Source organism: Bufo bufo, chromosome 8 (assembly GCF_905171765.1).
Source record: "Bufo bufo chromosome 8, aBufBuf1.1, whole genome shotgun sequence".
In the NCBI taxonomy this organism is placed as follows: Eukaryota; Metazoa; Chordata; class Amphibia; order Anura; family Bufonidae; genus Bufo; species Bufo bufo.
Window position 1 is genome coordinate 207,532,515 of NC_053396.1, and position 20,369 is coordinate 207,552,883.

Sequence of the window (20,369 nt, forward strand, 5' to 3'; positions counted from 1 at the left end):
TGTTTATGTATTGACTAAATAACGCACCTATTGTCCTGACAGTTCCCATGGTCACAAGTATCATTGCTACAGCTTATATTCTGAAGGGTGCAGAGAGGAAGGACTGTCCCCGGTGGGCAGGTACACAGGAAGCCACCATCTACATTTTTGCAAGTTCCTTCATTTTGGCAAGGATTGTTAGTACATTCATCAATGTCGACATCACACAGGGGTCCTGAAAAGAGAAAAGGTTCAGAAGAAGTTGTGTACTGCACCAGCATTTGCTCTTTGGATCAGAGAGATCTATTCTATTGTCTCACGTAGTTTTAGCGAAAAATGGGAATGGATTCCAGCAGAAGAGAGAAGGGGAATACTCCCTAAAGCCTCCATTCTCGCAGTTCCATAGACATCAGGGTCTAATGACAAAAATTTTACGGGTAGGGGAAATATCACGGAACACCGGCACAGGATAGTCTGCCAGAGCTATCTGGATCCCGCATTTTAACAGAATGCCCTCCAGCCCTATTGACTATAATGGGGTCCGGCGAACATTCGACTGCTACCTAGCAAATATGCCGAGATTTTGCCCTGATGTCAAAGATTTTGCCCAGACAAAGACCCTGATGTCTATGGAAGGCACAAGCGCATTAGGTGGCTCCTTCTCCCCAACTCTGGTGTGAAATTTCCCTACCCTGTTGTTGTGCGCCTGCGCGGCGCGGCACACCTCCTTCCAAAGCTAGAAACGTCATGTCCGGTTCGGCCGCGTCACAACAGGAAGTGACGAGGCTAGGGAAATTTCACGGGTAGGGAAAAGTCAAGGAACACCGGAACTATGCCGGCAGTGTGAAACAACTAGCCTAAGTGATCAAAAGTCTATTTTTCTAATACAGATATCCAAAAACCTTGCATAGATAAAGAGTATAAAGAGGACCTGTCACCCCTCCTGACACGCCAGTTCCGGTATATACTTCCCCATGAAATAACATTTCTGGAGCATCTTTACTTATAACTCTATGTTGTGCTGTTCCTCTGTTAGTTCTACTAGAAATTTATGAATAAATTGACAACTGGACGTAACCATTTACTTTTCCAAAGGGGCATGTCCAAAAACACTAACACTGGCAGCACTGATTGTACAGTTTCAGAGTGTGTAGGGACACCCCCCCAACTGGTAACATCCACCCAATGTAGTCAAAATTGTGTAGGAGGAATAGCATAAGAACACCACATCACAATTGTGGGCAATACAAGTATTTACCAATACAGACATGTCAGAGAAGACAGGTCCAGGTAACCCGTTGGCTGCCTGTAGTCACCACTAGGGGGCGGTGAAAAGTTTCAATGCATAAACAGCATTTTCCTATGCTCCTCCTGGTGGCCATTCACTTCAAGCGCATACATTTTATGGAGCAATAGTCAAAGACAATAAGAGGAATTTATCATGAGGAAATATTTGAAGTCAGTTTTGCTTGTGTCTGTGTTGGTGTACTTTATTCCAAATTTATCAAATGTCTTATGTTTAATAAATTTGTCTCATCCTTAAAGGGTAACTGTCATATATTTTTTATTTGCTAGTTTATTAGAGCTAGGCATGTATACCTGAGTTAGTCTGTCAATGATTGTCAAAAGATTTTTAATTACCTTATAATAACAGGTTTCATTAATGTCCCTTTCCACTGCTCCCTTAAAAGACCGTTGCTAGGGCTTGTCTGTCTTCCTTTTAGTATAAACAGAAGACAGAGAGGCGGTCCTCCACACTGCATGCCTGCATTAGGCTTCAGAGTGAGAAGGCGTGTAATCCAATCTGATTGGCTGGCAGGGAGCTGCTGGCTACAGCAAGTGTGTATGTGAAGTAAGGGAAAGCAGTTTTGGCCTCATAGAACTGGCAGAGGAGCCATCTTGAGAAGGTCCTCATATTGTAACTGTCTGAACAGCCGTAACTAAGGGAAAAACTGGTATGTAAAGAAACTAAAGATTGCTTTATGCATAATGCTGCTGCAGCAGTAACATATGCTAAAATAGTTTTTTTTTATGAAAACATGACAGTTACCCTTTAAACCTAATTCTTTTGTCTAGAAAAGCTCCTCCAGTTTTTCTCCTCCACCCTCCTACTGGGGTGAGATTGTGACTTTTTTGCGATAAATCTGGAGTGAAACTCATTAACATAGCTAACCACGCCCACTTTCCCACCCACATTGCAAAACTGGAGTGAGTGGTGTAAAAATGCAAAAAGTCACAACATTTTTGTGCAAGCAAGTAGAAAAAGTTACAAAAGCCCTATTTTGCGACTTTTCGAAGCTAGAGTTCTGGAGCAAAGGTGTGATAAATCTGCCCCAAATTACTATATCTTTCTATGTTTCAAGTCACCTGAGAAACCCGGATCACACTGACATTGGAAATCATTCACAAGGTCGATGCAGTGTCCTCGTACGCATGGGTTACTAGCACATTCATTAATATTTGCATCACAGGTGGGACCTTCAAAAGGAAAAAAGAGTGGAAGTGCATGTAATAATACAAATCTACCGTAGATGACATCGGGACAAAGCAAAAGAACCATAAAATAACTAAAGGAGTATTAGAGGAGAGCAACGTGTTACCTGTCATCCCCGGCTCACATAAACATTCATAACCATTTTGGCGGTCCAGGCACTTGGCACCATTGTGGCATGGCTGGCTTAGGCACTCATCAATGTCCTGTTCACACCATAGTCCGGTGTATCCTTCATAACATTCACATGTAAAGAAACCTGGGTGGTCTACACAGAGACCAAAGTGACAAGGAGAGCTGGAGCATTCCTTCACATCTGACTCACAATATCTGCCCTCGAAACCTGAGGAGTAGGAAATCAAAGGATGATGGGACAGGGACTTTAAAAGAAATGCATTATAAAAAGCAAGTGTAGCCATTGATTTTCAGGTAGGTTGTGATTTATATCAGGTAGTCACAATGCCATCTCACCTGTAGGACACGAACAGAGGACGTCATTAAGCATATCCGTGCAGTTTCCGCCATTTTGACAAGGAGAACTTGAACATTCATCTCTCTCTACTTCGCAAACATTTCCCATATACCCTGGAGACGGACAGACAGCACATAAATATATGATTTTGCATTGATCAGATTTCCAATATTGGGTTGTTTCAAATTTTTACATTCTTACCGCTCTGCCAATTCTTACCTGGTGAACATTCACAGGCAAAATGTCCTAGGAGGTCAATGCAGGTGCCTTCATTGTAGCAGGGATTTGGCTGGCACTCATCCCTTTTTGATTCACAGCGGGCACCGGTGTACCCGAGTGGACAACGGCACAAGAAGGAGCCATCAGTGTTAACACATTCTCCACCATGTTCACAGGGAGATGGGCCTGAGGAGATGTTCACATTATAAATGTATACAGGGCAGGAACAGAATGATGGAGACCAAGAAGAGCAGAATCATTTTTGGAGGGAAGAGAAGACAGATGGAGGAATCAATGGGGTTGGTGTTTTGGAGGATTTGGACAATGAAGAACAAAAGAAAGCAAATATTCTTCTCACCTAGCTAATGTAACAAAATCCCAGCGGAGGCTTGCTGTATTCAGTTCATATGCTCATTTATTTTCACAGGTATAAATCCATATAGAGGACGTGTTTCGGCCCATCCAGCCTTCATCATGGATGATGATGGCTGGACGAGCTGAAATGCGTCCTCTATATGGATATATACCCGTGAAAATAAATGAGCATATGAACTGAATACAGCAAGCGTCCCCTGGGATTTTGTTACCTTGTCAACTGGAGTTTCATCCTTCCCGTGATGGCGCATATCTAATCGGGTGCTGACTGCAGTTCTCCATATTTCTCACCTAGCTGACATTCATTCAGGTCCTCATAACATGTGGGTCCAGTGTAACCTGCCTGGCAGCGACAGAATACCCTGTGAGACGAGGGGTGAGTGTCACATGTGGCATTTGGATGACATTGATTCTTTAGGCAACCATCCTCCATGTGGCATAAAAGACCTGGAAAAATGGGAAACGGTCAGGAACACAATCAGACAAGATCCTTGTATGTAGATAGATATGTGTCATTACCAGGCACAAATTTTATGGGCATCTAGTACAACATATCTAAAGCTGCCCATAGATATAAGATAAACGTTGGAAAAATTACTGTCTTTGACCATTTTGATCGACAATTGTTTTGAAACAATACATGATAGTTCATGATGGTCAATGTCAAACTGTTGTCTACCAGAGATGTGATCTCTCCAGTTGGATGTTTTTGCCTGTTGTTAGGTTGCCACTATGTGATTTCCGACTTAGGTGAAACTCTATTTGTTTCATTAAAGTGCTTCTCGGTTTAGGCCTCATAGCTGTATTATTGCTCTCTACAAGCTCTGAGTTGTTTGAAGGTTTTATACAGCACTCATAGAGCTTTTCAGTACAATACTGTCCCTCTGATACAGAGACCTTTTTTCTGATGCGTTCATTTTGAATCCAATAAAACTAAACTGATGGCACGCTCTATCGGACACTGCATTATGGAGGTATTCCCTCATAGTGGAGCTGCATCTAGGGCAGAATATCCCCATATTGCGCTGCCGTATGGAAGTACATGGTGTGCCTATGGCTCCATAGGCCAAAAAAAGTTCAACTATATACTGGAAATATGTGCAATTTATCCTTGTGCATGCACATATCCATATCATCTGGTAAATCATTCTCAAAAACTCACCAATCCTTCCTGGTGGGCACAGGCAGGTATATGTCCCCACCTGGTCAAAGCATGTAGACCCTTCTGCACATGTGGCCGTGGCACAGTCATCTATGTTGTGTTCACAGTTATCGCCATCCCAGCCATTGACGCACACACATTTGTACTGACCAGGGATGTTCTGGCAGGTTCCTCCATTTTTACACATGCCTGGAGACTGGCACTCATCAACGTCTCGGGAACACAAGGCTCCTGTTACACAGAAAGGCGAGTTGTAATAAAAAGAAAGTGGGTTAGGTTTGCTAAGACTTAGGTCCTTTTACTTGGTCCAACAATCTAGCCAGTTATCGGGGATGGATGTTTATCGTTTTCGATAACTGGCCTGTGTAAGAGGTGCTGGCGATTGTCTGAGGAACAAGCAAATGCTCCTTCATTGGGTGATTGTGTCTTTCGGCAAAATCATTGTTTCTGGGCATCAGATTATCAGGGATCTCATGCTCAGAAAGAATGAATCTCTTCGGGGACAAGTGATCGCCGTAGCATTTGCTCTACGCCATACAGAGGAGATGATTGCTACATATAAATGCAGCAATCATCTCACTGACGATCAAGCAATTATTGGGAAAGTGTTGCTCCTTTTGACCTTATGATAGGGTAGATTTGCAAACATTGTTAGATTTATCACAGTGGCACAGGTTGTATGATAAATCTGGTGCATCTATAGCCTGCCTGTCTAAATGTTTTGCAACATCTTTAGTTGTCTTGCTTTTGTTCAGAATTCTAGGCCACAAATTTCAAGTCACATTTTAGGCCGCACCACCTAGTCACAATTCCTTGTCAAGAGTCGTGAAAACCATTAGATGCAACTTTAGCGTCACAATTCTAGACAAAACACAGCAAAAGGTGGATAGTAAATCTGAGCCAATGAACATAAAATTGTAAAAATAAATCAGTTTTTAGTACAGTAATTGCTAAGTAAAAATGACAGCTTTTTTGAAGATCAGCTCTCTACTCCAAACACCAAGCGAGTGCAGAATCGGCATCGACAACAATTATTCACCATTTAGTAGGAAAGGGACAATTTTCAGAAAATCATAAAAAAATAGCAATACCAAATGCATTTCAAAAAGATCTTTATAGGGGTTGTCAAAGTGTTTAATATTGATGACCTATCTGACTGTTGGTGTCAGACTCCCAACACGCACCGCCATTCAGCTGTTTGAAGAGGCCACGATGCACCGGTGATCGCCGCCGTCTCCTTGCAGCTTACCAAGCACAGCACCATTAATTTGATAACGGCTGTCCTTAGTATTGCAGCTCAGCCCCATTTACTTGAATGGGTCTAAGCTGCACCTAGGCCATGTGATCGATAAACGTAATGTCACTGACCTAGGATTCGCCAGGGTGCACAAAGTCTGACCCCCAGTGATCAGAAGCTGATGACCTATCCTGAGAAGAGGTTCAATATCAAACACTAAGACAACCCCTTTAAGCTAGCAATAGGTGTCATTCGGCTGATAGCCATTGTTCCCAATTCCCTCTACAAATGTTTGCTCAGTTCAGCCCAATGTGTATGTGTTTTCATGCTAGAAACCTCTAGTGGTGGCTTATCTCTCCAGAGAACAAGAGGATCAGGCATTGAAATTCACACACCCAATCATTCTTTTCTCTGACATCATCTATCAGAGATGAAATGGCACTACACCATGCACTTAAGATAGAATGTCCTCCAAAAATTGTCAGGTTTGACTTTATTACCTTTATTCTTATAAGTAAAGCTGCCTTAAGTTGCAACCACACACCTTTGACTTATCTCCCCTGAGCACAAAAGGATCAGGCAGTTGAAACTTAACATATCTGACCATTCTATCCACCAACATCTGCCATCGACAAAACTTCATGAAACCACCAGATGGTCGGCCGGTCCCGGAAAAATTGGCAGGTTCTGTCAACCTTAATCTAATTTATATGGCCACCTTTAGCCCTATTTTCCCCAGAGGCCAATGTGGACATGACCAATTTACTTCAAATGTTAAATTCAAATGTTGAACACTTGGATCGTAATTATTTTAAGCACTCATTGATGTCAAAATACATCTATTTTCTGAGGTCTAGGCAGCAGTATTAATACATGAGCCAAGATTAATGGAATATAGTCATATGCCGGATAAGAGTATTGGAATGGTAGCATGGCATGAGAATACAAGCAACACAAGCGAGATGGCAGGATGAGATATGAAGCATTAAAGGGTTGTGACTTTACCTTCCCATCCAGGTGGGCATTTACAAGTATATTTTTCAAGTCCATCCACGCAGGTGCCTCCATTCTGACATTTGTGGTTGATACAATCATCAATGTTCTCCTCACATTGAGAACCCGTATACCCTGATATAATATAGAGAACTATTCGTTAACAAGCAAAAAAAAAAAACCATAAAAAACCCCAATGCCTAATAGGCCAGGAGTGTTGTGGATGAGAATGTTTCATGAATGATCTAACATTACACAGATGGAAGTCACACACTCACCTGGAGGGCATGCGCACTGGTACAAGTTAGGGTCTGTTTGATGGCACGTTCCAGAATTAAAGCAGCTGTGTGAGGAGCACTTTCCGCGTCTCATTTCACAATTGATGCCATCATACATGGCTGGGCACTCACATCTGAAGGTCCCTATATAGTTCACGCATTTCCCACCATTTCTGCAGGTACCAGCTTCTTGGCATTCATCAACATCCTTCTCGCAAGCCTCCCCATCAAAACCAAGCTGGCACTGGCACTCAAACCCCGGTGGCTTGTTGACACACTTTCCATTGTTCATGCAGCGATTGGTCGTACAATGGTCTAAGTCACTGCAGGTCTTTCCTAGGAGGAATCATAGATTTTAAATACCCATCCAAACAAACATTTAAAGAAAGAATGTTGAACACCTAGTTCCATAGTCCCAGTATGGAGACCCCCATCGATCTCTGGGATAAAGGGCAGAAGTGCTCAGCTAAAGTTCATGTTTGAATTTAAGATTCTGCCAAATCAGGACAAATGAGCAAAGTTTGATCCATCCATTTTTATTGTTACCATTGAAACTTTATGGGCTCTGAATGTTTCGATCTAAAGCAAAACTAGTAAAGGGATGAATATATAAAAATAGTCATAGGTTAGATTTAAAATTATATTAGATCAGTTAGATTTTAAATATTGATCTGATCGGCAGGACGGAAATTTTCCCTATTAGGGCAGATAGATTCATGTCTTATTTTTATTTTTTTACATTATCTGGGTTAATAGGAGGATCAATATCCTAAAGTTTGCTCATACTCCTTCCTGTCATCTACATCCTCTCCTATCTTACCTATCTATGGATTTAGCCAATTACACATGTTGGGATGAAATGGAAATCTTCCAGAGCAGGAGTGTCCCTTTTAGTGTTGGTTATGATTTTTTTTATTTGTGTGTTTGCTTCCTAAAATTAAGAAACTTTCTAAAAAGCCTTCATTAACCTCTTTCCAGCATCTGCCATACATGTATGGCGGATATCAGGTCTTTAAAGATGGTGCCCGCTCAGGAGCTGAGCTGGCGCCATAGCCATCGAGTACCTGCTGTTTTACTTAGCAGACACCATTAGCAGAGTCCCTTATCAGTGATAATGCCAATCACAGACTTTTAAACCCTCAGATGCCATGGTCAATTGTGACCACAGCAACTGAGTGGTCAATTACTGGGAGTGCAGCGCTCCTGGTGCCTGAATGCCCCCCCCCCATGGCAAGACTGCAGTGTTTGGTTGAAATGGCAGTCTTGGGCCTTATGAAGGCTCCAAGGTCTGTCTGTCACGGCCATGGCTATGACCGTGACTCCTGAACCGCATGCAGTTGTCAGCGGTTTTCTTTGGTTGTCAATCACAGGTGAGGGCTGTGGTATTTGCCTCACCTGTGGTTGCCGCTGGCAACAGTATGTATGTGGCAGCGTAGCAGTCTGAGCTGTGCCATTGCAGCTTGCTATGTTGTGCATGCGGTTTTGTGTGATGTGTGTATGTGTGCACTTGGTTTTGTTATTGTGTGCACGTCCCCTTTAAGTGGTGTTTTCCCTTCCCTGGTGTTGGAAGGGTTAACCTCCTTCCTAGTGTGTGTGTGTACTGGGTGTGTCCGTTTGTGGGTCTGGCTATAAAGCCTCAGTTTAGACCTGATGTCTGAGGGGTACTCCAGCCTTGTTGTAAGCTGGAGGAACTCTCCTGGTCACATTTCCATCTGCCAGTGTGGGCCACCCTTGTGGTCATAAATGTTGATTCTCTATGTTTATGAGGTTGTGTGTTTACTTCATGTATGGTGTTTGGTAGATGTTTGTTTGGTCGTTTCTTATTGCAGCATATGGTTTCCTGTGATGTGTGTGGTGTGCTCTGTCTTTGGTGTTTGTGGACAGCAGCACTTGGGTTCCAGGTTGTGTGTCTGTGGCAGGTAAGTGTAGTACTAGGCTCACTTACCTGTCACTGCCATATGTCTGTTTATGTTTCCTTGTCTGTGTTGCTTGGCCACTTTAGACTCCTGTTCCTCCGTGTCCAGAAGGAACGGGCTGTCTACCCAGCTCCTAGTTTAGGGCCATCTTGAGGGCTAGCAGGGACTTCTAGGTTCCGGAGCATGAGCCCTCCTACCATCAAGGTCGGCTCATGTAGCTAGGAGTCAGGGTCAGGTTAGGGATGCGATTAGGAGGTCACCAGCTCCCTAATCCTGTTGTCCTGGCCGCGCAGCGACCACTCCATCTGTTGATACCACACGGCTGAGGGTATTCCCCATCCTCAGCCGTGACACTGTCATAGTTAAATTCCAATCAAGGCGATAGGAACATAGTAATTCTCCAATAGACTGCAATGGGAGAAATGATCAGACGAGTACATGATACAGTCTCTAGGGGGACTAAAAATGATTGACGAAAAAGTTTTTAAAAACATAATGAAAAATATATGCTAGTTAAAATCACCCCACTATCACATTTTAAAAATAAATAGCCAATAAAAAAATCTGTGGTATTGCCACGTTTCAAAATGTCTGTACTATTAAAATAAATCTCGTACAGTAAACAGATTTATGAGGGACAAAAAAATAATAATCAAATGGCCAATTTGCTTCACATCATAAAAAGATCTAATAAAAAGTGATAAAAAGTCATACAACCCCACAATGGTACCAAGGAAAAACACAAACTGCCCCGCAAAAAAGAGCCTTCATACACACTAAATTTTTTTAAAGTTATTATGTTTTGAAGTATTAAAACAGAAGAATTCCCAATTCCTCCATATTTAGAATTTTGTTCCAGCTTCCAACTATTTTATATTCCATATTAAATGGTGCCATTAAAAAGTACATACAACTTGTCCAGCAAAAAACAAGCCCTCTGTGAACAGGAAAATAAAAAAGTTATGGCTGGGAGTAAAAAATGAAAAAACAAAACAGAAAATCGCTTTTAGAAAGATGCTAAAAAATTCCTACCATTTTATTTCTGCAGAGTATGTCAGGGCTCATGCTCACCATTTACAGATGCAGAATAATTCACTTGAATAGGTCTGTGATCTGCAACATTTAGTCTGCACAGCAAAATAATACACTGCCTGTCCCTCAAAAAAAGTCGTCACCAAAAAAAAGCCTTTAGCTTTGATTACGGCACGCATTCGCTGGGGCATTGTTTCGATAAGCTTCTGCAATGTCACAAGATTTATTTCCATCCAGTGTTGCATTCATTTTTCACCAAGATCTTGCATTGATGATGGTAGAGTCTGACTGCTGCGCAAAGCCTTCTCCAGCACATCCCAAAGATTCTAGATGGGGTTGAGGTCTGGACTCTGTGGTGGCCAATCCATGTGTGACAATGATGTCTCATGCTCCCTGAACCACTCTTTCACAATTTGAGCCCGATGAATCCTGGCAGTGTCATCTTGGAATATGCCCGTGCCATGAGGGAAGAAAAAATCCATTGATGGAATAACCTGGTCCTTCAGTATGTTCAGGTGGTCGCTGACCTCATTCTTGGAGCACATACTGTTGGTGAACCTAGACCTGACCAACTGCAGCAACCGCAGACCATAGCACTGCCCCCACAGGCTGGTACAGTAGGCACTAGGCATGATTGGTGCAACACTTCATCTGCCTCTCTTCTTACCCTGATGCGCCCATCACTCTGGAACAGGGTAAATCTGGACTCATCAGACCACATCACCTTCTTCCATTGCTCCAGAGTCCAATCTTGATTGCTCCCTAGCAAATTTAAGCCTTTTTTTCTGGTTTGCCTCACTGTGGTTTTCTTACGGCTACACAGCTGTTCAGTCCCAATCCCTTGAGTTCCCTTCGCATTGTGCGTGTGGAAATGCTCTTACTTTCACTATTAAACAAAGCCCTGAGTTCTACTGTTGTTTTTCTTCGATTTGATTTTGCCAAATGTTTAAGTGATCGCCGATCATGATCATTTCGGATTTTTTTCCCGCCACATTTCTTCCTCGAATACGATGGGTCCCCACTATCCTTCCTGATTTTAATAATGCGTTGGACAGTTCTTAACCCAATTTTAGTAGTTTCTGCAATCTCCTTAGATGTTTTCTCTGCTTGATGCATGCCAATGATCTGACCCTTCTCAAGCAGACTAACATCTTTTCTACGACCACGAGATGTGTCTTTCGACATGGTTGTTTAAGAAATGAGAAGCAACTCATTGCACCAGTTGGGGTTAAATAACTTGTTGCCAGCTAAAAGATAAATCGCCCATGCAGTAATTATCCAATAGGAGGCTCATACCTATTTGCTTAGTTAAATCTAGGTGGCAACTTTTTTTTTTGGACAAGCAGTATAGAAGATGTTCTATTTTTTTTTTTTGCGATGCGGAAGCACTAACTGAAATTTCACAGAAGAGCTCCCTAGCTCCCACTCCGTATCTTGCCGATTGCGGACTTATTCAAGTGAATAGGTCCACATCCGTGATACGGAGCGCACACGGCTGGTTCCTGTATATTGCAAACCTGCTGTTTGCATGCCACAATACGGGCATGGGGCACACACATTCGTGTGCATGAGCCTTAAGTCCTTAACCTATTTAAATCTGACATTAATCTGTGAGAACTCTGCTCCTGTTTCTGATAGTTCTCTCTGTTGTGCCCTTCTCTTCTCTCAGTGTTAGAGATAGCACAGAGGGGAAAAAAGTTGTATACAGCTGATGAGAGAGAGGAGAGGAGGAAAAGCATCCAAGCAGGGCAGCTCACGCATAGTGATGAGCGGCAGGGGCTATATTCAAATTTGCGATATTTCACAAATATTTTGCAGAATATTCATCATATATTCGCGAATTTGAGATTATTTTATTGAATGCGAAAAATCGGCAATATAAATATCGCGTAATGCTAATTCGTAACGCGAAATACAGGCGTGGGTCATTTGGCTACATTTTTCAAACTGGTATAAGTTTCTTGAGACTGGAGAAAATGGTTGGCACGGCAGAACATTAGACTAGCTTTATATGTAGATAGAGTCAAGTGCTCCAATATATTCGCGATTGCGCTAATCGGCAGTGATTAGAATATATTTTGCACAACGTGAAACTTCACCTTTTAGCAGGTCTGACTACAGGTTACTGATTGGTGCACTAAGTATTGTTGTGAACTTGACATTGCTTTCTTCTCATTGGCCCACAAGCAAGAAGCAGAGAGGAATCATGTGTTTAGATGGAAAAAATGCCGAATATTCGATATAACGAATACATAGCACTATATTTAAAATATTCGAGAATTCTCCAAGTGGCGATATTCGCGATAAAAATTCGCTATTCGAATATTCGTGCTCAACACTACTCACGCATACCGTAGATAGGGAGGAAAGCTCACACAAGGCACTTTGCTGGGGGGAAACAGCAGCATTCTGGACACACAGATCCATCTTGTATTGCTTGAATGGACACATTTCCGTGGAAAAGGTCTAAAAGTATCTTGCAAACTGAATATCAGTGGGTTTAAAAATGATTGAAGGAATGCAACTAACAAAGTAACCACTAACATACACTATGTAAAAATCTTTTTATTTTCCATGTGGCTTTTTCAAGGTGAATATAGCCTTTATGGGACGACAATGATGACTGAAATTTCAATTCTTAAAACTATTGTATCATTACTGGAACACAAAACAATGTCACTTCCGCATAAAGCAGTAATGCACAAGAATAACCTTACTATATGAATTGTGCATTTACAGGAAAACTGGGCGTGGTCCGTTTTGCATTGAATGGAGAAACTATGACTACACTTCTCTTTAATAAGGGAAAACGGAAATTCCGCTCCACAGATCATCTGGTCATTAGGACGTCTTTTATATTGGATGCGACAGACCAGCGTTCAAAGTTCAACATCAAAAATTCAGTTTGGAGAGTCAATGGCGTAAAAAAGTTACAAACCTCTACTTTTTAGATGCCACTTGCAAAAAACGCTGTTGTAAGTGGAGTTTGTATGACTTCCTTGCCCATTTCCAGAAAAGGGGATGTGGAAAAACGGGAGAGGGGAGGGCGAACGGACCGCCAGAGGATGGGCCTAATTTATGATGAAGCACATCCTTCGGCAGCTCAGTTGATATTTCTGATACCTCCTCAATTCAGTAAATATTACAATTTCTTGATGATGATGCCCTGTGGTGAAAAGTAAGCTTACCTGTCCATCCAGGCCCACACGTGCAGCGATACTCTGCGGCAGACAGACGTGAGCAAGTACCTCCATTCTGGCAGATAAATAGGGAACAAGGTGGCCCAGCAATCTGACAGTGGTCACCCAATAACCCATCAGGACACCTGTAACAAAGCACATACTTTATTCACCATGAACTTACATTATGGGGAACTGCAAAAAGTTAATTATGCTTGATGGATGTTGTGTACTTCTTGGCTACACAGTCCCATTGACAATATGGGATACCTTGTGTGCTCTGACACCTATTATAGCCACCGGGAACTTTTTTAAGCAATTTGTGCTACAGTAGTTCTTCTAGACCAAATAAGCTAGACTTCACTCAACAGATTCAGTCACTGAGACCTGGGCAACCATGATCCTATCACCGGTTGCCCTACTTTGGTCCATGTTGGTAGCTACTAACCACTATATACTGGGAACACCCTACAAGACCAGCCATTTTGAAGATGTTCTGACCAATCATCATCTAGCCGTCAGAATTTAGCCCTTGTTATGTTTCGTTATGATCCCTAAACTTGCTCATTTTTCCTGCTTCCAACACATTTACTTTAAGAGCTGCCTGTTCACTTGCTGCCTATGATATCCTACTGCTGACCGGTACTGTTTCCTAGAGGTAATCAATTTGTGTTGAGCGCAAATATTCAAATAGCGAATTTTTATCGCAACTTCGAGAATTCCCGAATATTTCGAATATAGTGCTATATATTCGTTATAGCGAATATTTGTCATTTTTTTCCCATCTGAACACATGATTCCTCCCTGCTTCTTGCTTGTGGGCCAATAAGTAATTGGCCCACAAGCAACTTAAGCAGGGAGCAATCATTACTTTAGATGGAAAAAATGATGAATATTCTAAAAAAAACAATATATAGCACAATATTGAATATATTGCTATATATTAGTTTTTTAGAATATTCGTCTTTTTTTTTCAATCTGTACAGTTGTTCCACTTCGGCATACTCCTCCCCAACAAGCATACCTGTCATTATGGAAATGCCTGGGGATTAGAATATACCATCGGATCTGAGTTTTCACGATCTCACTGAGATCGTGAAAACTCAGATTCGATGGTATATTCTAACCCACAGGCGTTCCCATGGTGACGGGTACGCTTGTTGGGGAGGAGTATGCCGAAGTGGAACAACTGCACAGATTGAAAAAAAAAGACGAATATTCTAAAAAACTAATATATAGCACTATATTGAATATAGTGCTATATATTCTTTTTTTAGAATATTCGTCATTTTTTTCCATCTGAAGTCATGATTCCTCCCTGCTTAAATTGCTTTTGGGCCAATCATGTGTTCAGATGGAAAAAATGACGAATATTCTAAAAAGGAATATAGAGCACTATATTCTATAGTGCTATATATTAGTTTTTGACCCACACCTGTATTGATCGCGTAATATTCGCATATTACGCGATCAATACCTTGCAGATTTTCGAGTAATTTTTTTTTTGAATGTAACGAATATTCAAATTCGTTACTGTTACTCACTTCACCTGTCAGTGTTATAACTGATTGGGTGCATGTAAATGCTCCTCATTGCCCATTTGGTGAGTGGAACAGACCCCGTAACATCATGGAACCTGTTCTTTCTACCAAACTAAAACCCATACAGGCCCTGAGCAAGCATACACAGAGACTTGCCAGTGCCCAACCTCTCTTCACTCTCCTTCCACAAGTACATGACTTGAGTGGCCGTGAAAGCTCAAATGGGCAGAAGGTTATATTTTGTTCTTCTAACGAAATGGAGGTAGTTCTGAACCTGCCATTTTCAACCAGATGGTGAGGAGCCCTGTAGAGTAGTCTTCGGACATATCTTGTGTCGCCCAACCTCACACTCAACAGAGTCCCTGCTACCTACTATACATCCTTCCAACCAGACATAGGGTGTACATGGGGAGCAGAAACTCCCGTGGGCACAGGATGATGTTTTGTACCACTAAGGAAATGGTGGTAGTTCTGAACCCACCACTTTCAACCAGATGGTGAGGAGCATTTTAGAGTAGCCTTCTGACATATCTTGTGTCTCCCAACCTCCCCCTTCAACAAAGTCACTGCCACCTAGTGTATGCTCCTCTAACCAGACATAGGGTGTATATGGAGACCAGAAACTCTTGATGGTGTCCGGATTGAAGCACATATCTCTACACTATGCAGGTGAGACATCTAAAGCGCAGGCAGCATAATATTATAGGATCCAGTTACCTGCAGTATTGAGTTCCATTCTGTAGCGTTATGAACGATCCTCCATTAAGGCAAGGTTCTTGGACATTTTTGTATTGCGAAGCTGAAATATAGGAGAAGAATGTATGGATCATTCAAAGAAGAAAAAGACAAAAAAGGGGAATTTATTTATATTTTTTAAATAAATATTTGTCCCAGTGCTCTACTGAATGAGGACTTGTCCACTCTCCTGACATGTCTGGTTTAGTAAGTAATTGTATTCCCCATATCATAACAAGCCTGGATCATCTTTTCCTATCAATCTGCATTGTGACAGTCCTCTGTTATGTCTCCTAGAAATTTCTGAATAAATTGGCAACAGGGTGTTACCAGTTGGGGGCATGTCCATACATAACTATTATGGATTGGGCAGTGTCAGGGACTCCGACAATCTTCTAACTGGTAACAACCAGTTTCCAAATTCCATAACTTTCAAAGAGGAATAACAGAAAGGATGCAGTAAAATTGTTATATCATGAGGAATACGAGAATTTTCAAGCTCAGCGTTCAGCAATTAGAATGGTTATGTAATATGGTGGCCTGGACCTTTATAAGACTTACTGAGCTCTTGTCTGTCTCTACCTCCGGATATGGACCTGTTGCCAGTAACATTTGACAATTGTCTTTGCTTCCTATTGTGGCAGCCAAATCTAGATTTATATTTTTTATACAAGTATAAAGGAAATATTCATGGGTTCAGCTCCTACCAGGAATCGGCCTTTCTTGTATGATGGTGGATTAAAAGGGATGTGCCAAGGTCTAAAAGTATCCCCTTTCCAGAGGATGTGCCTGACCGGTGAGACCCCCATCGATCATGACAACTGGGGGCTTGTGGCATATGAACAGAGTGGAAATTGAGCATGAGCACTGTTGCTCGATTCATTTTGTATGGGACAGCCAAAGGGATGCCAAGTACAGCACTCAGCAATCTCCAGCAGTCCCATAGAGATAAATGGTGTGGAAGAGCGTGTGCTGAACCGCCACATCAAACTTAGAGGAGTATTTTGGTTGTTAAAAGTTATCCTCTATCCACAAGATGGGGGAAAACTATTAGATTGGTGGGATTCCCATTAATCATGAAAGCGGGGACCCTGTACCCCTCAGAGCCCTTCCTCTGGAACCAATAGAGTGGCAGGTTGAGCATGCCCCCTGGTGCTCCGCTCTTCTCTATGGGAGATCCACAGACACAGCGCATACAGATGACTGGAGAGGCAGTGCACATGCACAACCTGCTGCTCCATTCATTTTGGGGGCTCAGAGGGTCCCCGTTCTCATAATTGGTTTGGGTCCCAGCAGTAGGACCTCCACCGATCTAATAGTTATCCTCTATACTGTGGATAGGGTTATCTTTTAACAACTGGAATTCCCCTTTAAAGTGAGACTCAGGACCCCTGCTCTCATCAGCAGAGATCGTCTTCCATCGATCAGACACTTCTCCCAGTAAATAGGGGATAGGTTTACATTTTGGTACAGCCCCTCTAAGCCTCCATGGGCCCAATGCTGTATGAAAAGTCTAGATGCAGATTCCATAACTAAATACATACAGTCCCCATCCACATGGGTTCATCCTGAAGCTTGACTCACAAGGAGGCTATGAAAATTTTGGAGGATAGTCCTACTGGCTCCTGATCACATTTGTTAAAGCTATCTCCATACCATAGGTGTACCGATCAAATGTGGGGGACGGTCTCAAGAGTTACCCCAAAAATTGCCATCTAACAGTACCATCAGTTATAACAATGTCAAAATAATTGTGTCTGTAAGTGTCCAAATGGCAGAAATAGCCCACCATTCTCTCCAGCATCCTTGGTTTTTTCCCCCCAAGGTGGCAGGCTTATATAGTAGGGTAACATAACAGTAAGGGACAACCATCTCTCCAGGGGCTGCAGAGCAGCGGCATCTTGTTATGTATGTCCTTGGTTCCCCTAATGTGGCAGACTGAACCAGCAGGGAGGATAGAAGCTGTGAACTCAGAATTCTGCCAGCTCTGGATACAAATAATTATAATATGTGATACATGTGTAATATTATAACTCAAGACTGAATTAGGATAATTAAATAAACAAATTATAATTAAAAGAAAATAGTTTTTTTTTAAAGTCATTTTTCCCCCTTTTATAATTTTTTGATATTGTGTTTTCTAAGTTCACATTATTCAATGTTATTGTTTTAGTCGTTTCCCTCGACTTATGCCAAGATCTTACAATACAGAACTAGGGAAGTTGAAAATTATTTTCATGTCGGCACCAAAGGGGATTTTTACCACGTGACTCTGTACACTGAGGTAGGTCGTCTAGAAATTCTTGAAAACATAATTAGAAAATAGTGTTTAGTTTACTGAAAAATATAGAATAGTATTACATTGTGCTCAAATAACAGTCCTATACAGTGTCTACATAATAGTGCTATTCTGTGCTCAAATAACACCACTATACAGTGTCTATATAATAGTGCTATACTGTGCTCAAATAACAGCACTATACAGTGTCTATATAATAGTGCTATACTGTGCTCAAATAACAGCACTATACAGTGTCTATATAATAGTGCTATACTGTGCTCAAATAACAGCGCTATACAGTGTCTATATAATAGTGCTATACTGTGCTCAAATAACAGCACTATACAGTGTCTATATAATAGTGTTATACTGTGCTCAAATAACAGCACTATACAGTGTATATATAATAGTGCTATACTGTGCTCAAATAACAGTCCTATACATTGTCTACATAATAGTGCTATACTGTGCTCAAATAACAGCACTATACAGTGTCTATATAATAGTGCTATACTGTGCTCAAATAACACCACTATACAGTGTCTATATAATAGTTCTATACTGTGCTCAAATAACACCACTATACAGTGTCTATATAATAGTGCTATACTGTGCTCAAATAACACCACTATACAGTGTCTATATAATAGTGCTATACTGTGCTCAAATAAGAGCGCTATACAGTGTCTATATAATAGTGCTATAGTGTGCTCAAATAACAGCTCTATACAGTCTATATAATAGTGCTATAGTGTGCTCAAATAACAGCTCTATACAGTCTATATAATAGTGCTATAGTGTGCTCAAATAACAGTGCTATACAGTGTCTATATAATAGTGCTATACTGTGCTCAAATAACAGCGCTATACAGTCTATATAATAGTGCTATAGTGTGCTCAAATAACACCACTATACAGTGTCTATATAATAGTGCTGTACTGGGCTCAAATAACACCACTATACAGTGTCTATATAATAGTGCTATACTGTGCTCAAATAACAGCTCTATACAGTCTATATAATAGTGCTATACTGTGCACAAATAACAGCACTATACAGTGTCTACATAATAGTGCTATACTGTGCTCAAATAACAGCTCTATACAGTGTCTATATAATAGTGCTATAGTGTGCTCAAATAACAGCACTATACAGTGTCTATATAATAGTGCTATACTGTGCTCAAATAACAGCACTATACAGTGTCTATATAATAGTGCTATACTGTGCTCAAATAACAGCACTATACAGTGTCTATATAATAGTGCTATACTGTGCTCAAATAACAGCTCTATACAGTGTCTATATAATAGTGCTATACTGTGCTCAAATAACAGCGCTATACAGTGTCTATATAATAGTGCTATACTGTGCTCAAATAACAGCACTATACAGTGTCTATATAATAGTGCTATACTGTGCTCAAATAACAGCATTATACAGTGTCTATATAATAGTGCTATACTGTGCTCAAATAACAGCGCTATACAGTGTTTATATAATAGTGCTATACTGTGCTCAAATAACAGCTCTATACAGTGTCTATATAATAGTGCTATACTGTGCTCAAATAACAGCTCTATACAGTCTATATAATAGTGCTATACTGTGCTCAAATAACAGCTCTATACAGTGTCTACATAATAGTGCTATACTGTGCTCAAATAACAGCACTATACAGTGTCTATATAATAGTGCTATAGTGTGCTCAAATAACAGCTCTATACAGTGTCTACATAATAGTGCTATACTGTGCTCAAATAACAGCTCTATACAGTGTCTATATAATAGTGCTATACTGTGCTCAAATAACAGCGCTATACAGTGTCTATATAATAGTGCTATACTGTGCTCAAATAACAGCGCTATACAGTGTCTATATAATAGTGCTATACTGTGCTCAAATAACAGCTCTATACAGTCTATATAATAGTGCTATAGTGTGCTCAAATAACAGCGCTATACAGTGTCTATATAATAGTGCTATACTGTGCTCAAATAACAGCACTATACAGTGTCTACATAATAGTGCTATACTGTGCTCAAATAACAGCACTATACAGTGTCTACATAATAGTGCTATACTGTGCTCAAATAACAGCACTATACAGTGTCTATATAATAGTGCTATACTGTGCTCAAATAACAGCGCTATACAGTGTCTATATAATAGTGCTATACTGTGCTCAAATAACAGCGCTATACAGTATCTATATAATAGTGCTATACTGTGCTCAAATAACAGCTCTATACAGTGTCTATATAATAGTGCTATAGTGTGCTAAAATAACACCACTATACAGTGTCTATATAATAGTGCTATACTGTGCTCAAATAACAGCACTATACAGTGTCTATATAATAGTGCTATACTGTGCACAAATACCACTATACAGTGTATATATAATAGTGCTATACTGTGCTCAAATAACAGCACTATACAGTGTCTATATAATAGTGCTATACTGTGCTCAAATA

At 40.9% G+C, this 20,369-nt stretch overlaps 1 protein-coding gene across 1 annotated transcript in view; it reads right to left on the reverse strand.

The window, feature by feature from the left end:
• The window catches only part of NOTCH4 (notch receptor 4), a 55,937-nt gene that overhangs the window by 24,977 nt on the left and 10,591 nt on the right, over positions 1-20,369 (reverse strand). Inside the window, exons 2-12 of the mRNA XM_040405395.1 lie at positions 15,592-15,673; positions 13,343-13,479; positions 7,207-7,542; positions 6,941-7,063; positions 4,699-4,929; positions 3,828-3,983; positions 3,162-3,347; positions 2,942-3,055; positions 2,580-2,813; positions 2,347-2,457; positions 28-214 (exon numbers count right to left, since the gene is read on the reverse strand). Of these exons, the coding sequence (XP_040261329.1) occupies positions 28-214; positions 2,347-2,457; positions 2,580-2,813; positions 2,942-3,055; positions 3,162-3,347; positions 3,828-3,983; positions 4,699-4,929; positions 6,941-7,063; positions 7,207-7,542; positions 13,343-13,479; positions 15,592-15,673 (1,897 nt within the window). The remainder of the gene's footprint in view (positions 1-27; positions 215-2,346; positions 2,458-2,579; positions 2,814-2,941; positions 3,056-3,161; positions 3,348-3,827; positions 3,984-4,698; positions 4,930-6,940; positions 7,064-7,206; positions 7,543-13,342; positions 13,480-15,591; positions 15,674-20,369) is intronic.